Source organism: Podarcis bocagei, assembly GCF_964188305.1.
Source record: "Podarcis bocagei genome assembly, chromosome: 11".
In the NCBI taxonomy this organism is placed as follows: Eukaryota; Metazoa; Chordata; class Lepidosauria; order Squamata; family Lacertidae; genus Podarcis; species Podarcis bocagei.
In genome coordinates this window covers 47125299-47142366 of record NC_138136.1, presented here as the reverse complement: position 1 = coordinate 47142366, position 17068 = coordinate 47125299, and the positions used below count along the sequence as shown (strand labels likewise).

General features: G+C 40.6%; 1 protein-coding gene across 3 annotated transcripts in view; it reads right to left on the bottom strand.

Moving 5' to 3' along the window:
- The window catches only part of RICTOR (RPTOR independent companion of MTOR complex 2), a 62864-nt gene that overhangs the window by 16779 nt on the left and 29017 nt on the right, over positions 1-17068 (bottom strand). The window contains exons 16-29 of one of the 3 annotated variants that reach the window (XM_081212619.1): positions 16809-16909; positions 11205-11367; positions 10759-10860; positions 10612-10658; positions 9127-9262; positions 7669-7716; positions 6905-7107; positions 5767-5893; positions 5039-5203; positions 4530-4606; positions 4347-4425; positions 2777-2886; positions 2100-2187; positions 538-630 (exon numbers count right to left, since the gene is read on the bottom strand). In XM_081212619.1, coding sequence (XP_081068745.1) covers positions 538-630; positions 2100-2187; positions 2777-2886; positions 4347-4425; positions 4530-4606; positions 5039-5203; positions 5767-5893; positions 6905-7107; positions 7669-7716; positions 9127-9262; positions 10612-10658; positions 10759-10860; positions 11205-11367; positions 16809-16909 — 1539 coding nt within the window. The remainder of the gene's footprint in view (positions 1-537; positions 631-2099; positions 2188-2776; positions 2887-4346; positions 4426-4529; positions 4607-5038; positions 5204-5766; positions 5894-6904; positions 7108-7668; positions 7717-9126; positions 9263-10611; positions 10659-10758; positions 10861-11204; positions 11368-16808; positions 16910-17068) is intronic. The other 2 variants (XM_081212620.1, XM_081212621.1) reach the window with 2 other exon arrangements.

The window sequence follows — 17068 nt, the reverse complement described above, 5'->3', positions numbered from 1 at the left end:
ACCTCACCTTCTACAATTTGAGAACTCTTTTGGATTAAAAGGGGGGCCAATTTTCAAGCGTATTTCTGCTTCATCTAGAGAGCTTGGTGTCCTCTGATTTAATCTGCTTTTGTTTCATCCTTTGGTGGGGAGTTGCTGCATGAGCTGCTGCTGCTGTAGCCAGCGTATAAGATGACCCCCAACTTTTGAGAAGATTTTCCTGGGTTAAAAAGTAGTCTTATACACCAGAAAATACAGTAATTCGTTCTTGAGACCTGTTCTTAACCTGAAACTGTTCTTAACCTAAGGTACCACTTTAGCTAATGGGGCCTCCCGCTGCCGCCACACGATTTCTGTTCTCATCCTGTAGCAAAGTTCTTAACCCGAGGTACTATTTCTGGTTTAGCGGAGTCTGTAACCTGAAGTGTCTGTAACCTGAGGCACCACTGTAATATGCAACATCAAAAAATCAAAAACACATCTTTGGGGGAACCATTATTGTTATTTTGGTTGCAGAAAAACACCATGGTGGATTTTTATTTTTATTTTTTTACTAACCAGAGCCCAGAGAGCTGCCTTCAGCTGCTTAATCCCTTCCCATTTATCCAGCATGGGGGAACGAACAGTGTAACTCAGGTCAGGAACAATACTCTAAAGAATAAAAAGATCAATCACAAAGTAGCTTCAATGTGAAGCTTAACATTCTTCAAATCTGCTGAATTGCTTTTCAAACTTACATAAATGCTAAGAGCAAAATACAAATAGGCTTAGTTTTTTTTAATATAAAAAAAATTGAAAACTAATGTTTCAAAAACCACCAACCATTTAAACAAGAGCACCAATGGTAAAACTAAAGGCAGATATACAGAACAACGATAACAGCTCTGGTCATTAAATAAGGCTTTTTTTATTTCAAGAAGAAATATTTAAAAATATAAACATGTAATTCAATTTCTATAAAAATAAGCCAGTATTCTTTTCTTCTTTCAATTCAAAATTGAGAAAACACAGCTCAGAATTGGATCACATAAGCTAAGAACAGCAGTATCTTGCACATTTCAGAACCAATCAGCTAGTCCTTAGCTAAAGCATCTCAGAATGAAGAAAGGAAGAAAAAAAAGCAAATCCATGCACAAGTTGTGTTCTGTAAAGTGCATTCCCTTCCAGCTGAAAACAGTTCAAGGAAAGCAGATGCCAAAAGTTTCTGACCTCTCAGCACAGCTGATATTGTGGCCCTGCCTCCCTTCTCTCTCTCTCTGCTGCAGCCTTATGGAATGGCTGCAGCTAGGCGACAGTTGGTAGAGGAAGATACCACCACCTACCAGTGTTTGACACCCTACCCCAGAAGTCAAGATTCATAGCCTAAAAATGCAGAAAGAAAGACTAAAAGGCAATAGGATCCTCAGGCAGACCAAAGCAGTTCCACTGAAGAAGGGCCCCTTTCATGATTCTTTGGGTCAATTCCCGTGGAATTACCAAAGAAGTACTTGGGGCAGCATCTAAGTCCACTTGGCCAACAAACCTCCCCCCCTTGCCCTCCCCCAATCTCCTTTAGAAGGTTCGTAGATCACAGAATTGTAGAGTTGGAAGGGACTATGAGGTTCATCTAGTCCAACTGCCTAAAATGCAGGAATCTTTTGCCCAATGTAGGACTTGAAGCCATGACCTTGGGGGAACCCCTAGCATACATTTTGGGGGTATGCAGGGAGGGGGACTCCTGCGGCACAAGTGAAAATCCTTGTGCTAGCAGGACATCTTACTCAGTGCTATCTTGGCTACAACCCTTGCTTTCTGTTCTGCAAGCGAAGTCTATACATCTCTCACTCACTATTCCCATTAGTGAAAAAGAGTCTTCTATGTGCTCCAGCTAAGTGAGAAAATTTAATCCATAGCCAAAGCAAGCTTATTTTATAGAACAAGGATGCATGCAAGGATTCATTCCTTTTCTGCAGTCTAAATAGAAAAAAACCCCAAGCCAAATTTCCCAATGAGGTTGTATATGCCACACAACCCTGAACCAGTAACATCCAAACAAATTGGAGGCGGGGACCAATTCCAAGAAGGCTGCAATGTATTTAATGTTACCTTGATTTTGAATCAGGTATATTAAATTTCCTCACCTGAGCTTCCAACAAATGGCAGCCTGTTTTGTGGTGTACCAGTTGTCCATAGAGGTGAACCGGCAGATAGACATGTGGCCGCTGTAATCTGCCAGAAAGAAAAATGGTCAGTTTGCATAGTAAACAATAGAAAGTGTCCTTTCATACTGTATCATTTTGTGGTACGCTGGTTTGACATCAACCGATAGGAAGTGCCTACAGAGGGTGGTGAATACAGCACAAGATATTATGGGCTGTCCCGTGAATCCGCTGGATGAAATAGTGGAAGAACGTTGCCTCAGGAGAGTGAGGAAAATTCTCAGGGATGATTCACACCCTGGCCGGCACTTTCTTGATCTCCTGCCCTCGGGCAGAAGATATAGAAGCATGATTAGTCGCACCAACAGAGTAAAGAAGAGCTTCTATCCGTGGACTGTTAGGCTGCTGAATGAAAAGATAACAACAGGGCAACTGACTTTCGGGTTTGGTGGGTGTGCGTCAGTAAACAAGGGGAATTAAGACTAAGAGAGCTGAGTGTGGGGTGCTCGTGTAATCTCACCGTATACAAGTTGTACAAGTGACAATAAAGTATTTCAATTTTTATTCCTTATGGCTATTTCAAAAACCAGTCACACAGTCATCTCATATGTAGCAATTGCTTTAGCAAACCAATCAAGATCATCTGCAACTTAGCTTACCTTTGGTTGCTCCGGCGAACATAGTTATCGCCATCAACAGGTTTGCGGTATGTGGTAAGTGCTTCATTGAGTTGCTCTTCTATCAAATCGACATACTTTAAGTTGTACTCCTAAGATGATGGGATACAGAGCTCATGAGAGAGAGAGAAATCTCCAGCAGATTTTTGTATTCATAATACTGTACTATGCGACATTGTGATCCAAATGAGAAAAACCTCCTTATTTTCATAATTCCAAGGGAACCACTGCAGGTTTTTGAAGTCAAATGTTTGATTAAAAAGGCAAAAGCTATTTTGGAATGAAAATATTTATTTACATGCCCAGTGGCTCGGCTACATAGAACAGGGCCTTTAGTGTTGTGGCACCAGTTCTCTGGAATTCCCTTCCTCCTACAACTGTGGGCTTTTGGTATATACAAAAAACCATTTTTCTTCACCTGATCTTTACTAGTTTTGTATTATTGTTAACTTGTCCATTAACAGAATTTTGAATATGTTTGGAGTTTTACTATGCTTTTATATGTTTTGTTGTTTCATGATCTTGGATATTTTGATGTTTAGCTAAACACTTTGCAAGAAATTAATTCACAATGCAGAGCCTTTTGTTCTAGAATAATGGTTGGCAAGACTGGGAAATGGCTGAAACCCTATTATCCCTATAACATTCTCTGCCTCTCATTTTTACAGAGTAACCTGTCTGATATAAATGGGGAAATTGTTTCTAACTTGTGAATTTCCTCTCCATAGCACTTCTGTACAGTTCTCTTCCATGATGGAGCAGATCTCTACCCCATTTAGTAAGTGAATACCATTCAAGTATCATTTCATATGTTGCCAAAGGATTTATTCACCTCTTCAAATTTTGGCTCAGAAAGCCTTTTTCAAAAAAGGTGAAACTACATGTTATGTTGAATCATTTCCAGCAGCCACATTTTCTAACCAAAGGCAGCTCTGGGTGAGAGCAAACTGGTGTGGACATTTCACTTCTGGGCAAAGATTAACCTTTCCTCCTTGCTGCTTTTTCTCTGTAAATCTGCCCCGTGTCCTTTTCCTCTAAAGCATCCCGAGTGCTTATCTTCAAATATACACCTGGAATCCTCCTTCCTGCAGCTTCTTAACTTAAACTCCCTGGGAGCTATTTCCTCCTAGATACAGAGCTGTATAAAGTACAGTTTGAACAAAAGTTATCCAAAGAGAATCTAATTCCAGTGGGAAAATCGGTTCTGGATCAGGCTTGTAAACCTCACTTTTCAGTTCTCATATGCCAGTAGTTCATACATAATGGGCCCAACAAAAGCAGGACTGTCAGATGCAATGAAGCTGAGCACTATGCCTAAATTCAGGAACCCTTAAAAACCCATCAGGTCCACAGACCTGAGAGCAATGCAAGTGGCTCTATCTCACCTTCTGAATGAAGAAACACAACTGGACCATGATTGGATGGGGCTAGCACATTCATTCTAGGGAAGTCTAAAGGGCTGGCTTTAGCCAAGCAAAGTCTCAGCATAACAAGGAGGGATGTATTTCAAGTTATGAATTTCACAGAGAGATTTGGATTTGTTTAAAAGTACCTTCTGCCATTTCTCCATTTGTTTTGTCACATAGCCCCGTTCGTTTAGATAGGAAAACCCTTTTGGGATTGACAGGAACCTGAAAAAGTACCATCATATACCATTTATAAACATGTTCACCGATTACAAAAATGCAAGTGAATTTGGTTTGTTCTCATGTGAAGCAACATATTTAGTGTTTACCTTAAGAGCAGAAGCAAGCCCTTGTCTCCAAGATGAGACAACGCTGGTTTCATCTGAATAAGAGCATGAAGATTTGCCTAAAAGAGAGAGCCAGGGAGAGGGAGGGCAATAAGGAATTAGCAGGAAATTTCAATATATACAATAATGGGGATGCCTTCCAATCCCTGGTGCTTCCCCCGCTTTGGTGGGAGCCAGTGCTGGGCTGGGGGATCCTTTAACTGCTGGGAGGGGAGCAGCAACTGCACACTCCTCAGCTGAGCAGTTAAAAGATGCAGAGGGAGGAACAAGCAATACCCACAGGAGGAAGTGGCTAGCAGAGGGACTCAGGAGCAGTGGTGGTTTCACCAGTGATATACTGCTGAGTGAGGTCGACATCACGGACCAGTCCTGGGTGATATATCGCCCAGGCCTAAGACCATTGCATGAGAAGTATGACATGCTTCTCAATAAACTGATACACAACAGTATTCACTCACGGTAACTTTAGGAATGGACGGCAGGATTCTCACCTTGTCTTCACATGCCTCATCGAGGATATCAAGTGCTTCAGAAGAAATGGCTTTATTCTTGTCATGGAGCTGGGTGACCAGTAACTCGATTCCCCAGTTGCTGAAGAACTCTACGTTGGCTCTCAGCAGTACTCGTAAGTGTTTTGTGGCATATAGCCTACAGCTCTACGAAGCAAGTAAACAAGCAAATCAACGGCAAGGGAAACACAGTAGAGAAAAGTAGATTTTGCACACAGAAAGCCAGATCCATGCTCTCTCCAAGCACTCAGCTTGAACATACACAATGTGGGAAGTGGTCAGGGGTATACACACAAGCACAACAACATCAATGAGAGGGCAGGTTCCACTTAAAATTTTCTCATAGCGGAAAAGTCTGAAGGAGGCTTTTAAGCATGTTCAGACCCTACCACTTAACACAAGAAGGTCAAGGTGGTGTGGCTGCACCTATACCTCTCTCTACTTTTAGCTCACACATATTGATGCAAAACACCTAGAGCTATTCATTTAATAAGCCATTAAAATTAAATGCAAATGATATACTGCCTTGAGATTATACTGAGGCTGAGAGAAAGCGACTGATCCAAAGTCACAAGCTCAGGGCTGAGATCAAAAACGTATTTACACCTAGGTCTCCCTAGGCCAACGTTCTATCTGTAACACCACCCTGTGAAAACGACCATTTAAATATAATCTTCAGAATGTAGGCATTTAGAGGAGTTGTCACTTACATCTGTAGATGCCGTTAGGATTTTGGAAAGAATGACTCTTGCTAATCCATCTCTGCTGTAGTCCAAACTAGAAACAGTCAGTTTGAGTAAGTGATCCTGGTTCTTCAAGGAGCAAAGATTAAGAAGACTGGAAAAAGATGGAAACATTTAATTGTAAATCTGTATGAGAATTGGACTAACTTTAAAAGTCCCTCCATTTTTCCTTCTCCACTATCAAATTTTAAACTAAGTTCTTCAGGCCAGGAATATTTCTTCCCCCTGCTAAAAAAGGTAAATGTAAAGGACCCCTGACAGTTAAGTCCAGTCACAGATGACTCTGGGGTTGTGGTGCTCATCTCGCTTTACAGGCCAAGGGAGCCGGCGTTTGTCTGCAGACAGTTTTTCTGGGTCATGTGGCCAGCATGACTAAGCCGCTTCTGGCACAACGGAGCACCAAAACCAGAGGAGTGCATGGGAATGCCATTTACCTTCCCGCTGGAGGGGTACCTATTTATCTACTTGCACTTTTTGGCCGTGCTTTCGAACTGCTATGTTGACAGGAGCTGGGACCGAGGAATGGGAGCTCACCCCGTAGCGGGGATTTGAACCGCTGACCTTCTGATAGGCAAGCCCAAGAGGCTCAGTGGTTTAGACCACAGCACCACCCGCGTCCCCCTGCTAAGTTACCCTAAAATCCCATGTAGTCCAATAGGATATAATTATTTCTATTGAAAGGAAGCTGGAGAGTTTTCTCCAGCTTTCAGCATAGAAAGCTTTCTTTTCCTGAAAAATGATAGCATGCTTGGTCTATAGATTAGTTAAAAACTATAAACAAATACAGACTTGGGGAAATGTTTTGCATATTATCTTTTAAAAATGTACTGTCACTTTCATAAAATCTAACTGCACACTTTTGAATCTAGTACTATTCTTAATCATGTAGATGAAATATAGATGTTTTGGATGAGCTCATTCAACTTTTAACAGTGTATGCAACTTAGTTCCTTTAGGAATCTATCTTTTTCTTTTTACAAAAAATGTAAAAATTAGGGTCAACTAACCACATCTAGTTATACAGAAATTTAAAGAACAATGAGAGAATTCATTTTAAAACTTCTAGGATCTGAGTAGTTCAAAAGATTCTGAAGATAATGCTTACCACTGAAACACATTACACTTTTCAAGCATTTTCACTCCGTGGGGTTGACAGGAGAGCGTACCAAAAAACAAGAAGTAGTGCTGACTAAGAGTGTTAAGTAACCCATTGTTTTGGAGGCTGCGTTCTGGTTTCAGTCCAGAAGAAGAATTGAGCCAGTGTACAATATCTTTCACTAACTCTTCGAGGTAACCATGTCCATCCTGCTTCAAAGAGAAAGGACAAAAAACTTCAGTTCCTTTGGCAGCATTTCCCTGCCTCATTGAAAAAAAGACACCCATTTACATTTCTTTGGGCACAAGAGAAAGAAAGCAACCATCAAACCGAAAAGCACCCGATAAATTAAAACCAGAAGAAAACCCTTCATTGTGAAAATGCTGCAGCATGTGTAAACTTTGAAATGTGGGGAGAATCTGCTGTGATACTGCCCTCAGATGATCTTGTCACAAGCTGAAAAGTCAATTCCCGTGGGGATTATGGCTGTCACAAGAGTAAATAAGCCTCAGGCAGTCCCAGGTTTTGTGAGAGCTTAACAGTGGCAGGTGACGAGTGAAGCAGCTCAAGAACAGGTTTTTACAAAAGTGAACATAACACCTTCTGGTCCTTTCCCTCTTCCACCAGCTTCTGAATTTTGTCAAACAAAAACAAAAGAAGAAAATAGACTAGGACGAACACCTTTAAATTGTTACCCTTTATGTGTCACAGAGAATTAGGAATGCAAGGCATTAGGCTACAGAAAGTTGAGATAATTTTAAGTCTGTATCTACCTTTTGTTGCACCTGCCTTCCTTCCTTCTTTCCTTCCTGTCTTCCTTCCTGAGGGGCAAAAGGGCATGTTGATTTGACCTCTGCATCATCCCCTCCCAGTATCCTGAAGCCTATCAGGCCAGCGTGTAAATTTCATAGGCAAAACTCTACAAATATGAAAGCTAGATTTTTTCATTAAGTGGTCTTTATCTACAATTAACTAATTATGCTTCCTAGAGTCCATGCTGCTTTGGTTTGTAGACAAAGGAATGTAGAGGAGACTTTGATTCCTGAATCCACTACTGCCTCTTATAATAGATCTCCTACAGTGCATAAGGGATGAATCAGGTGTCTTAATATTCCAGCTAGGGCAAGTCTCAGGATCTACAACCACCATTTTTCTTTGTAATGGGCTGCAATTTTATCCTCTGTGCTTTGTTTCCAGAGGTGTTGTTCAGCTGATAAGGCTTCCTTCAGTGAAATGAAGAGGGATGCAATTTTTGGCGATTACCTCTCCAACCTGTAGACACTTGCACCACTCATAAATCTGCTCCAGGGAACTGGGAGACCCTTCAGAGCAGATTTAGGGGGCACAGGGATCTGCAGGTGGAAAAGGAATTGTTGGAAATTGCTTCCTCTGCCACTCTGCTAATGTTAAACTTGACAATCAGCTGAACACCACTGTTGGATACACTTGTGTGTTCTGAATAATAAACTTAATTATCTGGTGTGTTCTGAACCAAAGGCATCTGTTCATCCTCTAGAGCAGGCATGTCCAACACCCAAGAGACTGCAATCTACTCCCACTATAAAAAAACTGGCAGTGATCTACCACTGGGTTGACCAAAGTTGTTGAGGTTTTTGGGGGGAACTGGCGATCGACCGGTTTGACATACCTGCTCTAGAGTTTAGGCAGCTAGGATAGGCAGAGCTTGGGAGCTGGCTGAGAAGTGACTTGGTAACCAACTAGATCTCTCTTCCCATAAAACTGAGAGATCTACTGCTTTGTTAACTGAGTTGCTTAAAATTAGCGATTCACTGGCCAATCAGGATGAGGGTAACCCATTAAATACGGCTTACCTAGTGATGTCCTGCGGTGCAAGGTTAAGGAGTAGGGTAAAGACTATGAAGAACTCCAGGGATATCAAGCCATTTTTATCTTATTAATGAATTGCTACAGTTTAGGGCTCTTACTAATGTGCTACATTCCCACCCCCGCAACTTTATATATCAATGGGATAAGCCATACATTTTTATAAACTCCATTCTTTTTCTAAGATTTTGACCAGCAAATACTCATATTTCCCAGCCTGAATTAAATGTTCCAATTGCACTTCCTTTAGACCTGGCAAACCTGGTCTAATGAATCTTCTAATATTTTTTAGAATATGCAATAAAGGTAATAACTCGCCAAAAGGTAATGCCAACAATACAAGAAGCTGCTAGTTGTTACTTAGAGCTAAACAAAATGAATCTTACCTCTTCAGATTCAAGGAGATACTCAGTTAACTGGCAACCTACAACTGTGAGCTGTTTGGCCTTTGCGTAATCCAGATCCAGGTTGGCATACAATTTGCTGCTGGGCTTGTAAAAATACATCAGTCGCCGTATAAATCTAACATTAAACAGACATATGAGGTGCTGAAAAGTCTGTTGCAAGCTTCAGGCAAATGTGTATACCACACTGTTTTATCTACGAGATGGCGAAGAGGCTTCATGTTTTCAAATGTTAGCACCTGTACTTAAATGCAAATGCTATTATAGGGTCATAGTGAAGTCAATACATTCTCTTCCCATACTAGCCTGCCTGCTCCCTGCTACTCGCTTATGTATTGCTTGTGATTGTACTGGCTTACTGATGGAAGAGCAGATTAGTTTCCTAATACAAAAAAACCCCAAGCAATATGCATTTATTAATTTATTTGCTCATTCATTCTATTAGCACGCTACCATTTAACTAAGTTCTATGTGCAATATATGGAAACATTAAAAATATATAGCTACAATTCAAAACTTTACACAATAAAACTTTAAAAGCAATTATAAAAATTCCAGTAGCCAAATCTAAAATCAGCTCATGCACAGAAGCTAAAACCAATATAAAACCAGTAACTGGGAAACTTGGTCCAAAGATGTAATGCACCAGAGAGATGTACCCAGTACAATTTTTTAAAACCTATGAAAACAAGAAGGGTCTTGACCTGGTGCTTAAAAGAAAAACACTGGTGTCAGGGAAGCAACTCTTGCTGAGGCAGTCAATAAATAGGGTGCCATCAGGAGAAAGGTCATATTCCTTGTAACCATCCATCTTACTCAATTAGGCAGGGGAAACTCGAGATCAGCATCCCTGTCCTTTCCCCCCAAGAGTTAATTCAATTCAGTGAATTTCCTTTTCTAATTCATAACACACAAAGGCCAGGTTATTCAAAACTGTAACTGGGGAAAAGACAGAAATGTAAAAGCCTTTTCAGGAAATGTGTCACATTTCTCAGCAAGTGATGGTAAAAAACATAAAGCAAATAATGAATGATTTCACCTTTGAAAAAACACACACAGCAAATAGAGGCCAGTGTGATGTAGTGGTTAGAGTGTCGGACGAAGACCTAGGAGACTGAGGGTCCTAGTCTTAAGTACAGCCACACCTTGGATCTCAAATGCCTTGGCTCCAAAACAAATTGGCCCCCAAACAATTGAAACCTGGAACTTTCTTTTGGAACCCGAAAATCTGACATGGGTTCTGCGGTTTCCAATTGGCTGCAGGCTCAGAAGCCACGCTTTGGTTTCCGAACATTTTGGAAGTTGAACGGACTTCCGGAACAGATTCTGTTCAACTTCCAAGGTACGACTGTACAGCCAATGTACCCCACAATTTACAAGTGTCAAGAACCCCCAGAAGCAGTTGTAGGAGGAAAAGCAAGCTGCCAAGGCAGAACGGAACTGCCCCCCTTTAGTAAATATGAATACCTGTTCCACTGTTCATCTTTGTTGAACTTTACGCTGATATTTGGCCACTGCAAAATAGATAAGAGAGTTTTGTAAGACTTGTATGTCACTTCCTTTCATTTCAATTTAATCTTCAGACGTTAATTAGGGAGCCATTTAACGGCTTACCTTTAGTATGGTCCCTATCAGATTCCAATTCCACTCAAGATTCTCTTTGTGATGAAGAACTTGGCTGTCTCTTAGATTAATTAACAGTGCTTCATCGGTATCCTTGAATAGCAGAAGGAAGAAGAGAAATCAAAGTTCAAACTGCTGCAACACTTGCATCAACATTAGAAAGTAATATACAAGTTTGCAGATTATTAAAATATATTGAACTGTAGACAGACCACCACCAAAATGTATGCCCACATTTTCTCTCTCTCTGCACTCAGAAGCCATGTCAGATTTCTAGTGCAACAGTTTCCCCACCCTATCTCCCCATGTAAGGTTTTCATTTAAACTCGTAATTCCTAGCAACTCTTATTTTGGAAATTCAGTTTAAATCAATGAAGATTATTTGCTGTTTACAAAAAAAATAAGGAAAATCACTGACATTGAAGTAAAATAGCTACCTTTAGAATAAAGATGTCTTTCTGCACACGATACTGATCCCTTCGCTGATGTGTTGACATGGCTTTCTGAACAATGTGATCTAGATGAAGGCTATAAGGTTTCGGTCCTCGTTTCTTCATTTCATGAAAGCGTTTTAGACAATTTAGTGCAGCGCTGGCCCGTCTACCAAGGGGGAAAGTTGACAGTCAAAATTTTCTATAAGATTACTGCCTTTAGTAAGGATCTGAAAGGATGTAAAATATAGTCAAACTGCATTTCCCAGAGATCTTTGTGCTAGAAGATGACTTCAAAGTCTAACAATGGCCTGAACAACACAGCCCCGCCCCCCTTTGCACCTGCCTGTCACAGCTCCAGGAAGAATGGTGGAGAGGCATCGACTTCCGGGTTGGTGCCTCCGGCAATGGGGAGTTCCTCTGATCAGCAGGAACTTGCCCCGTGGGAATTTGGGTCTGTACCGCCGCGGTGAAGGCGGAGACCCGTAAAAATCACAGGCGGGAGAAGCCTGTGAATGTGGGATTCGGCGGGCACCTTTTGCGCCTCCCCTACTCGCGGGGAAACCCGGTTTTGGGGATCCGGAGCGACATGGGGTGAGAGGCGCGGTGCTTCGAATCGTCTGCTTCTTCCACGGAGCGAAGCTGCATAGCTGTTGCCGGAGAGCATTGACTTTTTCCTGTGGACAATTTGACTTCAAAGTAATTACCCGTGAGTAGAGCTGAGACGGGAGAATTGGATTTTAAACGTTTAATTTGGCATCGAAACGGGGAGGTTCAAAACAGGAAGTCCGCCTTCCCTGCTTGTAAACAGACTGAGGCAAGGAGGCTCTAGGCTGAAGTCTTGGAAAGCCTTTTGTAAAAGCCCAAATTTCCATCGGTAAAGAGCACAAAACCCCCCTTGGAGGCAGGAGAAGAGGGGGGGAAGTTGTGGAGTGAGTATGCCTGCAGGAGAGTGAAAGGAGTAAAATAAAGCCGCTCTGACCCTGGAAACGGGCTGCCAGTAGGACTGACGTTTTGGAATGTTCATTGACAGCATTTAGAACGTTCCTTGACAGCTAGCAAAGGAAGAGAAATACATTGTTTCTATTGTCTCCGGCTGCCTCTAAAAAGGAGTAAAAAGTATCTGAAATCTGAAATTAACTTTGGATTGTATGAGTTGTGTTAAAAGGGGACATTGTTTCCCTCTAGTGGAAATCTCTGAAATTTATAAGAGCTGGGCTAGGGGGACTTCCAGCTGCAAGATAAGAACTGTGAGACTCTGAAATTGACCTTGAATTTCTCATGTGTTATGGTAAATGGAAAGGAAAAAAACAGGTGAAATGTCGACAGAAGAGGCCTTAGTGGTCGCTTTAGTGAAAATAAACGATTCGTTGGAACAGCTTCACAGGAAAATAGACAATCTGGGACAAAAGGTGAATACTAACACAGAAACCATTCAGAGATCGATACAGGAATTTACGTCGACACGGCAAACTGCGGATGAAGTCAGGGAGAAAACCCTTGCTGCTGAATGTAAAATAATACAACTGGAGTGTGAAAGAGCCCCATCCATTCAAAGGCAATTCGATGTGACATCTGTTATGATGGATCTTAAAGGAAAACAGAAGAATTTGAGGACCAGAGCCCTACCTGAATTGGGAAAGGAAAGCCTGACAGAGCTTCAGGAGGAGACTGGACTAACATCGGTTGAGAAAGAGAGGTTTTTGGGGGCCAGTATGACTGCCAAAAATGTGAATTTATTTAAGGGTAACTGTGAAGGACGTTGGATTGAAGAGAAGGGGGATTGGGAAATATGGACAAATCTGAAGTTGCTATTGTTGGGCCGAGTTGTTGTGGTGGGGATGAGGGTTGCTGTGATGCTGGGGATGTTGCTTTCGTTTCAAACAGTACAAGTTTTGGTTGGGTTGGATTGTATCAGGAGGTGGCAGAGGGATGTTTTTGGAGTTGTTTGGCAGGGCAGGAAGCCTCGAGTAAAACTTAAGATACTGACGGATGCTAAAGAAGGAGGTGGACCTGCCCTGCCAGACCCTTAAACTTTGTTGTGAATCATCTGCTCTTTGTTGGCTGAGAGAATGGTTGTCTCCTGGAAGTACAGAAGTGTTGGATAATGGCAGATGAAGTTGATGGACTAGATAGAATTGGCGGAAAAGACTGGCAAGATCTGAGACCAGGGAGAAGAGTCGGTGGAAGAAGACTGGGAAAAGTTTAAAGATTATTTATAGAAATATTGTAAAATTAATGAATGTTAGAAGAACGCTGGAATGAAGTTATATGGCTTCAGTAGAAATGTTATAAGGAATTAAGTATAAATAGATTAATAGAGTATTAAAGGAAAATAAGGTTAAAATGTGTTAAGATAATTATAGGATAGAAAACAGGGGAAGATGGATAGGAATTGGAATTAAGTATAAATAGATTAATTGAGCTTTAAAGGGAAAATATGGTTAGAATGTGTTAAGACAATTATAAGATAGAAAACAGAGGAAGATGGAAAGGAATTGCTGAAACAATTAACAGAAGTGGAATACAAAAAGGGAGGTGTGAGGAGGTCGAGGAAATAAGGGGAAGAGAGATAAGATGTTGAAATTGAAATTTTAAATGGTTTTTGTTTTCTTTTGTTTTGTCTTGTTTCTTTTATTATGTTTTTTTGTTCTTTTTATTATTATTATTATTATTATTATTATTATTATTATTATTATGTATTGTATTGTATGTTTTTTTCTTTTTTGGCTTTTTTGTAGTGTTGTGCTTAATTTGTTGGAAACTTATATATATATATATTAAAAAGAGAGGCATCCAGGAGCCAGTATGCTCTTGGTTGCATGACCAAGCCTCAAACATGGAAGGATGACCTTCTACAGAAACTAATCTGAGGCAGATATAAACTGAGCCTAAATTTGTTCCTTCCACTTGACTACTTAAACGGCTACTGTAAAAGTTTATCACAGGCATTCTGGAGCAAACCACAACTCATTCATTAAAGCGTAATCACTCCATTTCTGGGTTCATGATCACAGGCTTTAAAAAGAGGGGAAATTTAGAATTTGAACCTGACTAGAGATAACTTAGAACCATGAAAACCACTGAGAGGTTTGCTACTGATCTGAGCAAGATGCAAACTTTATTTCAACAGGGGAAAACAGTTGAAATCAGATTATTAACTGGATTAAATAGTGATTACACTCTGAACATTCTGTTACAAACAGATTAGGGATCCCACCCCCACACCCCAAGGTATATGATAAAATGAGCTTTCTCATGCAATTTGTATTTTACAAGACGTTACCTGATACTTGTCAGAATAACTATTCATTCAATTGTTCTTTATACAATTGTTCCAAATCAGTTATATTTTGGTACAGATTGATTAGGCCACGGTTTAAAGTGATTTTATGTAACCATGTCAGATGGCAGTAGTTCTTTTTTGTATTGATGGAGAAAAGGTTTTTTTTTAAAAAAATGGGGTCAACTGGGGAAACATTTAAATCAATTACATGAACACTGCAATAGATTCCTAATAGGTATTTTCTCAGTACGTATATTTAAATGGGAAAAACTTATGAAGATGTAAATGAGTGGTAAAGATGATAAAAAACACCAGATTAAATAGTCTTGAATATATCAAAACCTCCCTTACACTATGAATCACAATTCTTCCCCCCCCCCTCTCTCTCTCTATATATATATTTAAAAGGAAATAAAGATACCAAAGGGCTTACGAATTTACTGAACCAGTGCTGCTGGCATAATCACTCATTGCATGAATGGTTTTTGTGTAGGGTGTCCAATAAAATTTGTAAATGGCTTGTAATTTTGGCGGGTACAGGACATATTATAAACTGTACTGCGTTTCTGAGGACTTGCACATAAAGTCCAAATAGAAATATTAACACACTTGAAAACAAATGAAAACTTCAGAACAAGAAAACAAGAAAGTCGTGCTTATTGTTTTCATTTTAAACAAGCACAATCTGTCTTAATCAAGAGCTGTTTTGGCAAGACAAATATTCAGGTTTTACAGGAAGCAAAATCCCTGAGTAAATTCGTCAGCTAGAAATTTTGGGTACAATCCTAATTTAGAAATCAATGGTAGAGCTCCTCTAGTGATACAGGCATTGCAGCCTGAATTCCTGAATTCTTCAGATATCTGCTAAATGTTGATTTTTCTGGGAAACCTGACAAACGTCAAGTTTGCTTGTTTATTTCCAAGCCTAGGTCAACATACTTGGTAAGGAAGACCATGGGCCGAATCCAAAACTGCCCATACACAAGGAATGGACTTTCTCTTGTGCAACAAAACTTTCCCTTCCTCTCCTTTTCAGCAACCTATATGTCCCCTCAAATCTGTTCCTTAACAGAAGTCTGTGCATGTAACACTGGGCACCAAGCACTGGACCAGAGAACACCTCATGCAAAGCTAAACCATGGCTTAGTGCAAATGAACAAATGTGCATGATCCCAAAGTGTAGATTATGGCTGCAGTGCTCCTCTCAACCTAAGCATTACATCCAAACGTGGGCTTGTGGACTGTCTCCCCTGTACCACAAGCAGTAAACCATGGACGAACCCTAGGGTTGTATTCAACTAACTTTTACTTAGACCCACTGAAATGAATGGACCTAAACAGACCATGCCATTACTTTCAATGCACCTACTCTGAATTAATTTAATACTACCCCTGATTATAGCTTGTGGTTCATCAGGAGACCAAACCATTGCTTAAGCCATGGCTTAGCCCTGGGTAGGATAGCAGCAGCAAACTGGGGGAGGAGGTCATTGGCTGCAATCTTCACTCCAGGAACCTAAATGGTTGGCTTTGCATTACAGTGGTGCCCCGCAAGACGAATGCCTCGCAAGGCGGAAAACCCGCTAGACGAAAGGGTTTTCCGTTTTTGAGCTGCTTTGCAAGACGATTTCCCCTATGGGCTTGCTTTGCAAGACGAAAACGTCTTGCAAGTGTTCTGATTTTCCCCCGCTTTCCCCCCTTTTTCTAAGCTGCTAAGCCGCTAATAGCCTTTTAGCTGCTAATCCGCTAATCCTTTAATAGCCGCTAAGCCTTTAATAGCCGCTAAACCGCTAATAGCGCTAAACCGCTAATAGGGTTGCTTCACAAGACGAAAAAACCGCTAGACGAAGAGACTCGCAGAACAGATTAATTTCATCTTGCGAGGCACCACTGTACATGTAAACTAGGTCAATGAGATTAATTATCTGTAATACAGGGTGAAGAAAAATTCTTAATTTCCCCACTGTATGGAAGGTGGACTTTGTGTACATACGATGTACATATTAGATAGCTTAGTTTATTAGCCAAAAGAAGAAGAGAAACTTGTGTCCTTGTTTTCATGGCTTTTGTTTCTTCCTGCTCTTTGTCCTGTTTCTGCTGGGTTTTTTTATCTTGAAAGCCTTTCAGATATGGTACCCATTAATAAATGTTTTTACTATCATGCCCACTGCTCTGTATTCTTTGGATAATATGGCTTCTAATTTCAAATATATAAAATCACTAAAGCCATCCATTTAGATAAGTCGTAAGAAGAAGTGCAGCTATACTGAACTGGATATGCCAATTTAGGGTAACTTCAGCAGGTTACTAAAATGTATGCTTACTGTCTCTTCTCCTTTGCGATGTCAAAAGAAGCTGCCATGTTCATTAAAGTTGGTAAGCAGTGTAAGTGATGGCTATGACAATGAGGAAGAATGGTGTTTGCCTGAAAAAGAGAAGAAAAATCATAGATTTTCATTTTCAGTTACAGCCCAGGTCCCACCCAATGAAAAGCTATTTAACTTGAATGGTATACAAGCAGAACTCTGCCAAAAGGAAATCACTTTTCCTTTCTCTTTCCACTTCAGATAAAATTAAGCTAATG